This window comes from Vigna radiata, chromosome 9 (genome assembly GCF_000741045.1).
Source record: "Vigna radiata var. radiata cultivar VC1973A chromosome 9, Vradiata_ver6, whole genome shotgun sequence".
NCBI classification, from domain to species: Eukaryota; Viridiplantae; Streptophyta; class Magnoliopsida; order Fabales; family Fabaceae; genus Vigna; species Vigna radiata.
The window spans coordinates 7126828-7134793 of NC_028359.1; the positions used below are offsets into that span (position 1 = coordinate 7126828).

At 34.4% G+C, this 7966-nt stretch overlaps 1 protein-coding gene across 1 annotated transcript; it reads right to left on the minus strand.

Moving 5' to 3' along the window:
- Nucleotides 1–2: 2 nt before the first annotated feature.
- LOC106773221 ((+)-neomenthol dehydrogenase-like) lies at nucleotides 3–2567 on the minus strand (the record flags this gene model as incomplete). Its single annotated transcript, XM_014659933.2, has 5 exons — nucleotides 2337–2567; nucleotides 1981–2227; nucleotides 1207–1281; nucleotides 643–819; nucleotides 3–194 (listed from the first exon to the last, which is right to left on the minus strand). Coding segments are annotated over exons 1-5 (711 nt in total), but the record flags the coding sequence as incomplete, so codon positions are not given.
- Between the last annotated feature and the right edge of the window lie 5399 nt (nucleotides 2568–7966).

Genomic DNA, 7966 nt, shown 5'->3' on the forward strand with positions numbered 1-7966 from the left:
AGGATTCTCGTGTACCCATTCATAGCAGCTTTCGATACAATATAGGCACCTAGATGCTTTGGCCACCCTTTACTCTCTAATGAACCTTCTTTGAAATCACTTAGAAATTTCTTCACTATTTCATCCATTTTCTCTTCTGTCAGGTTATCAACATCTCTGAACACTCCTCTTGCCCATGATTCTTTAGGGAAACTCTGAATTTTACATCATTAAGCAACAACACCTTAAGAAAATTAAAGGAAAGAAGATGCAATAATAAACTAATATATGTTATAGGAAAGTTTTGAATAAACTCAAGGTTACATTGCATAACATATGATTGGCTATTCATTAACTATTGAGAAGAGAAGTATTCTAGAAATAAACTTAAATTAGGAATTATCAAATAATTATTTAGAGTGATAGTGTTTATTGCATGAGAAAAGAAAGAGTTAGAAAATTACTCTGAGTAGGAAATTATTCTGTTATGTTTTATAGTCATTATACTAAGTTATTTGTAATAATTGAGAGCACTTGGAAGAAAGACCTAATGTTAGTTGTATATATTGTAAGATTCAATTGATATAAATATACATCAGAAACATATTTAGAAATATGTGAGTCTCATTTTCTAACAGGTTATTGACAGAAGTTGTTGCCTACCTCTAACTGCCCTAGAGTGGATGACACATTCACAATTCTTGGCGAGTCAGATAATTGCAGGAGTGGCATAAGGGATTCTATAGTTATTTTAGCGCCATAGTAATTTATTTGCAAGCATTCTTCTGCTAACTCATATGTTTGAGTCATTGCCCTTGGTCCTTCCTCATCAGATATCACCTGAAAATAGTGGCAGCAGCTCAATGACTGTTTGCAAATCCTACAATTACACACAACTATAACCATTTAAGCCTCTTGTACATTCAAGAAATCTATTGAGTTGTAGTAACAATTTGCAAAAGAAGAGCCAATTCTAAAAACCTTAACTTATTGTTAAAATGCTTTCATAATTCATTGACTCTGTGTTGGGCTTAACAACAAATGCAAGTTCATGAGATGAGAATTTTCCAAGCCTTTATAAGCTCTACTTTTACCATTTCAATAGCTGACATGGGATGGGATCTAGAATTTCAAATGGTCTAGAAAAGTTGCAAACTTTAGGTCCTTTTACACACTGCAACTTTCCATCTCAATTAATTAGATTTCAGAAGACGCTTATATTCTTACCCCACGATTCACAAGGACTGTAGTGATTAAGTCTCTGTCTTCAATTACAACTCCACTGATTCCCGCATTATTAACCTGCATAGAACAACATTTCACATTGAAATATGCTAATCAAATGACATCAAATTGATTCAATGAAATCTCTTTCCAAACTCTGGTGCCTCTGCTATCTTAAAAGTATCATTAAAAGTAATAGTTAATGCACATACCAACAGGTTTGAACAATTTCTATCCAAACCCAATGAATTCGTTTAACAAATGACAAAAACAGAAGACTTTGGTTGGAGATAGATCATCATGAAAAGTTAGAATGAGAAATAACAAGAAAGATTCAAAAGTCTTGATGAAATAAACTTGGTAAAAAGAGATTTGTTTCCATTTATATATAATAAATATAAGATCTCCAGCATACTTCTTGATATTAGTGAGTAATATGATAGCAGGAGATAAGAGAGACACATCAAAACACGTTTTAGATTATTTTAATACCATCTTAAAAAAGTAAACTATAATAAAATAATTTTGTCTTATAAAAGTTTTCACTCACATATATTTGCAAATTTAACTTATGTGTAGTTTAAGTCTAACAAAAGAAGTATGCTTCCATACTCACATAACTAACATTCTAAAAATGGGTAAATGACAGCAGTAGCAGGATGAGCACACCAAACAAACAAACTTTCACTTTTGACTGAAGCTTAAGAACAGAAGATTTCTGAGACAAACTTGAACTTAGAACAAACAAAAGAGAGAAGAATCAAAGTCTGATTTTACCAGAATATCAAGTTTACCAAATTTGGATTTGATAAAATCTGCAAAAGCAGCTACACTTGCAGCATGAGCCACATCTAGCTGATGAAACAAGACTAGATGAGAAAGAGCAGAGTCTTTGAGTGTTTCCAATGCTTGAAGACCCCTCTCTTCATTCCTTGCAGTGAGTACCACTTTTATTCCTTCTGAAGCTAACTGCCTAACTATCTCTAATCCAATCCCTTTATTTGCTCCTGTCACTACTGCATACCTGACCAACTCAACCACATCCCAAAGGTCAAAGGGACTCAAAAAATCTAAATTTTGAGTTCTGCAATATAATTGGTATTTGAAACTTGTGAGAAAAAAAGCAGGATTACCTCTGTGTAGCTTCCCCCATCTTCAGTTTCAACTCTGAACTGTGATATGCAGCTTATTACAAACCTGTTATGGTTACCAAGTTCTTATTTATGCATATCTTTGAGCTCTGAATATGAATTCCACAAATTATGGTTTCCTATTCATTACTAAGAATACCAATGCTTAAGCCGGCATTCTGTAACTACAATCTTTTACTGTGCTTGTCGTTTATGTCTTGTTTCTTTCCATGTCAAATAAAAAGGACAGAAAAGTTGAAAATAGATTTCATAGAAAAAGCATCGAGACTCTTTATGCAAAAAATATATAAATTAAAAGAAATATTTAATAATTATAATGTTTTTAAAGTAAAAAATAATTACTGATAAAGTTATAGTGCATAGGTTCTGAAAAAGTCAGTATGCAGCTTAAAATATACTTGATCGAGTCAAGTTAAATATCAGATTTCAATAACTTAAACTCCTATCCCAAACTTACTCTAGGAACAACTCCCATAGGATTTCACTGTCAAAGCCCCACTACTAAACCCATTTTCAACCAATTACCCTAACCTTTTACCCATTTAAATATCCAACAACAAAACGTCAAGTTAGACCATCAATTGGGAACGTTGCCAACATCACCATGTTTAAGGTTGCCCTTCTCAGCCTCTTCTGTCCCTTTTTTTCTCTTTGTTTCATGGTGATGAAGTTGTGATGATGTTTGCGAAGATAATGGAGTGAAAGAATGGTTGGTTCTGATAATTGATGAAGGTTTGTCAAGGGCACAAGATAAGGTTGAAAGGCTTGTTGTTGGTTTTTTTGTGATATTTGAATTGATGTATAGAGGATAAAGAATTGTTGGAAATGAGGGAGAGATTGAAATTTTGATGAAAATGACGGCGAATTGACGTGTATGGGGTTCGTAAAATTGTAATAGTAATGGTAGTTGAATATGATTGTGATATTTGGGTTTATTATATATTAGGGAGACAAGACAATTTACAAGATAAAGGAATTACTACAAAGTTTGCATACAAAATCTTAGGCAAATCATTCAATCACCTAGATTTGCCTAAGCCATAAAAGCATGTATGACATTTCAGGAGTTCTACTTTATCTGAATTTGAATACCCACCATAGTAGTAGAGAAGTTTTATTTATACAACCTCTGAAAATTGCTAGAAATTCAAGCAACATTTCAATCCCACATTTCATGAAGATACCCACCATTGAAGAGTACAATTAAATGAAACAAACTACAAAGAAGGGACAATGAGAATCGATATCAATATTAAAGGTTTTCTACAAAAAGACAACTTTTTGCTTTCCTAGACCAATCACCTATAAAATATTATACTACTGTCATAAATCACAACTTTGACTTAATTTGAAAATGTACTTACTACAAAGACAAAAATTTCATAATAGTCAAATGAGACATATTGGTTTGAGATGAACTACACAAAAGTTATGCATGAGTTATCCTAAGATGCCTAATATAGCTCTAGTAACCTAGGTGTTTCCTCCATGAGTTAAATATCAACAACCATTTTCTCCAAACTGAACGAAAACAATGTTAGGGACGAAATAAGTGCGGAGTGATCCCAACCAAGCTGACCAACCCAAAACCCCATCACTGCACTAAGTTTTTCCTTGGAATGCAACATAACATTAGGCTGGTTCCTAAAAGCAATACAAATATCATCCTCAGACCATCTCCATTTGTTCAAGACGTTGACTTTGGCATTCCAACAACTTGACTTTCTCAATAACGGGTCTCGGGTCAGAGCATAGAAATAAAGGCCACGAGTAGAGCAAGTAGCGAATTTTGGTGTGGGATACTCCGGTGTCGAGCAACCTTTTAACATTGTCACATCAATTGAGTTGATTTTGACACGTATTTTAAAACTGAACAGTTCATTGAATATTAGCTAAGATAGACATTACGTCATTAGCGTTTTAAACGCGATCAACAAAAAAAAAGACTAAAATGAATGATTTTTGCAAAAGAATAGACCACTTTGAATAATTCAAAAATAAAAAGATCACTTTAAACATAACTAACTAATAAGAGAACTAAAATAAGTATTAAATTTATTTAGTATTTAAAAGAAAAACCCCTATCCTTTTTCCTGCATCTGCAAGTGGTACACCACAATTTAGACTTTATTTTATAATTTCCACGTTACAATTAGTCGACATGAATTCTAAAATTTTTGGTGTAGTGGTTGAACTACGTTCAATTACTTTTATTCCTGTTTGGGAAAAAAAGATGAGGTTATATTTAAAAGGTTTAAACCCTCATTTGGTCCTCGTATTTGTGTGTCAGTCTCAATTGGGTCATCATTGTTTTTGTCTCAATCAGGTCCTATTACTTGTAAAAATGAGGCAATTAAGCTCTCTCCGTTAAGTAATGACTAACGTCGTCTGCCTGTGATGAGTTGTAATTTTTTTAGCTGTCGTGGCAATATGTATTAAATTAGATGGGTGTCGGTTGTATAATGAAGCATTCCACATGGCAAACACGTATTATGTTGTTAGCCCTAACACTTAACATGTCCTAACACCTAAAACTTAACATTTAAAGCAACCCTCACATCCAAATTGTTTATCGTGTTAGGGAAGAAGAGTTCTGGAAGAACTGGAAGTAGTGGAAGCTTTGGAAGAAGTGTTCAGTTTAGGTGAGGAAATGTCTGAATCGTCTTCTTCTTACAAACGCACGGGTTGGAGCTTTCAATAGAGTTCTGCTGGTGGGAGCAGGTTGGGAGCAAAACCCAATTGTTATTGTGGTTACAAAGCAGTGTTCCGCATCGCCAAAACCCCTAAGAACAAGGGCAAACGATTTTGGGGTTGCCCTAACTTCAAGGTAAGTTGAATGGAAGTAGAAATGTGACTTGATTTGTGGGATTTTTGATTTCGTTGACGAGGGGTGTGTTTTCTTCTTCTACAGGGTGGGAGTGAAGATATGGGTGGATGCAACTTTTTTCAATGGTGCAATGAAGAAGTCATTGATGAACGAAATTTTGTGATTCTTGATGAAAGGAGTGTAAGTGTGAGAAACGACGAAGTGGGTGGAAGTATGATGAAGATGGAAGAAAGAGATGTTGAAAAGCTGAAATTAGCTTCTTCGGAGAAAAGTCTGGTTATTTTGGAGAAGGGCATGAAGGTGTTAATTGGGATGGTGTTTGTTACATGTCTCTTTAATGTAATTGTGATTTCAATGTTGATGAAACTAAGTTGATTTCTTAGTAGAAGTTTATGTAATTTAATTTCATATTAACAGCAAGTAATTTCATATTTATAAAAGGTCTCTTGTTTAATATCGTGTTATTTGATTTGTTTAATTTAATATGGGCAGAATAAGTTAAATAAAGTCCAAAAATAACATCATAAAGCAATGGGCAGTTGATATATATATATACACCTAATACAACTACCTTAATTTGATATGGGCACAATAAGTTAAAGAAATTGGAAACATATGATCATAAAGCAATGGTCAATAACCATATGAATAAACGTTGTCATTCATTTTCATATAACAAAAAGACCTGATAGCAACATTGTCTTAATCAGTACACCAAAAACATCTGATAGGCACATCTGTCTTACATAATAAAGTACACCAAAAACAACTGACATTACTTCATCAGTACAAATGAAACCAAAAAAAGTTGATATTTCATTATTCCTTGATCAGTACATGACATTTAAAACACTATTTAAATTGAAATATGACTTCATTCATCAGAACTAGGCACGTGTGGTGTTTGTTCACTAGGTTACTCAGTAGGAGGTATTGACACTTGTGTTTGTTCACAAGGTTGCTCAGCAGGAGGTATTGACACTTGTGTTTGTTCACTAGGTTGGTCAGCAGGAAGATCTGGTGTTATTGGTCGTTGTGGACAAGATCTTTTGTTGTGTCCAAGTTGTTTGCAAACAGCACATGCTTTTTTGCTCCCACCCTTTCTTAATTCAGTGTCATTCTTCTTCAACTCCCAACTCTTTAGCCTTCGTTTTTTCTTGGACCTGCCTGACATTGTCCTCTTCTTTGGGGTAAGACATCTGGATGTGAAGTTATGTCCCAGAGAACTTGACCATTGATAGGATAAATGATGGAGTTGTAAGTCTCCTCATACGTAGACTTCCTATGCAATGCCCAATGTAGTCTTCTGCCCAATGTAGTCTTCTGCATTTACTTTCAAGAACTTCATTGCAGTGATGGCGTGACTGCAAGGAATACCAGTAATTAACCATTTTCTACAACTGTAGTCTTTGTTGTCAAGATTGACAACAAATTGCTCCCCAAATTGTGAAATGTGAATGATTTCAAATAACTGATGTGATGACCATCTATCATGAGTACAAAGTTAGAAACAAAGTAAACAAAGATGACCATGTATAAAGTTAATTGTAGTATTAAAGTTACCTTGGTAACCAATATCTGGTTAACCATGACTGCTTTTGAAATCTGTTGAGAACCTTAGGGCACACAGTACCTTGATATAGTGTCATCTTTGTCCTGTTCTTAGCCTATCTCTTCATGATGTAAACCCTAATGTCTTCCAACATGGCGATAATTGGTTTAGTCCTAGTGTGAACTAGCACACTGTTGAAGCCCTCACACATGTTGTTGACAAGAGTGTCACATTGTGATCTAGAGGTGAATCTAGATCTTGACCAATATCTGGGAGTAAGAATACATGTCAAACTAAATATATATGTCAAAGTAAATATAACAGTAAAAGAAGAATAATGTATTCAGTAAAGCGAATACATACCTAGGTGGAATTGAAATCAAATATTTAAATGCTTCTATATTGATCTCTTTAATTTTCCTCATTTCAACCTCCCATAGTTGTGGATATGTGGTTATTGCTGCCCTCCACATCAAACGTTTAAGGTCTTTTCCAGGATATTGCTTTCTAAAGTTTGAGTACAAATGTCTAACACAAAATCTTTGTTCTACCCCAGGTAGAAGTGCATCAATAGCTGTTAACAGACCCTACAAGTTCAAATACTCAAGTCAAATCAGGTTTATGTGAAATAGGTTGTAATTAACCTTTGTTTGCATTAACTAACCTTTTTTTGGTCTGAAATAAATGTACATGCTCCACAAACGGCTTCCCCACCAAGATCCCCAATGAGAAGGTCCAAGAACCAAGTCCAGGAGTCTTTGTTTTCTACCTCAACAACAGCATATGCAATCGGCAGAATTTGTTCATTTCCATCTCTTCCTACTGCTGTTATTAATTCCCCTCCATACTTGCCTTTCAAAAAGCATTCATCCAACCCAATGATGGGTCTACAACTAATGAAGCTATCTTTGCATGCTTTCAAGCATACATAAATTCTATTGAAGATACACTCACCATTACTATTTTCAACCTTTATTTTCACTGTTGAACCTGGATTTGCTCTTAGAAGCTCATCACCACAATCATAGATTCTTCTATATTGTTCCTTGAATGAACCATCAACATTATATTTTGCCATGGCTCTTGCCCTAAAATCCATATTTCTAGAGATTCCAACATTCCATTTCCTACTCACTTTATCCCTAATGTCCATGACTTTCATGTTAGGGTTCTCTCTAACAGCTTTTTCCATCCTTTGACTCAACCACTTAGAAGTCATCAACTTCACATTAA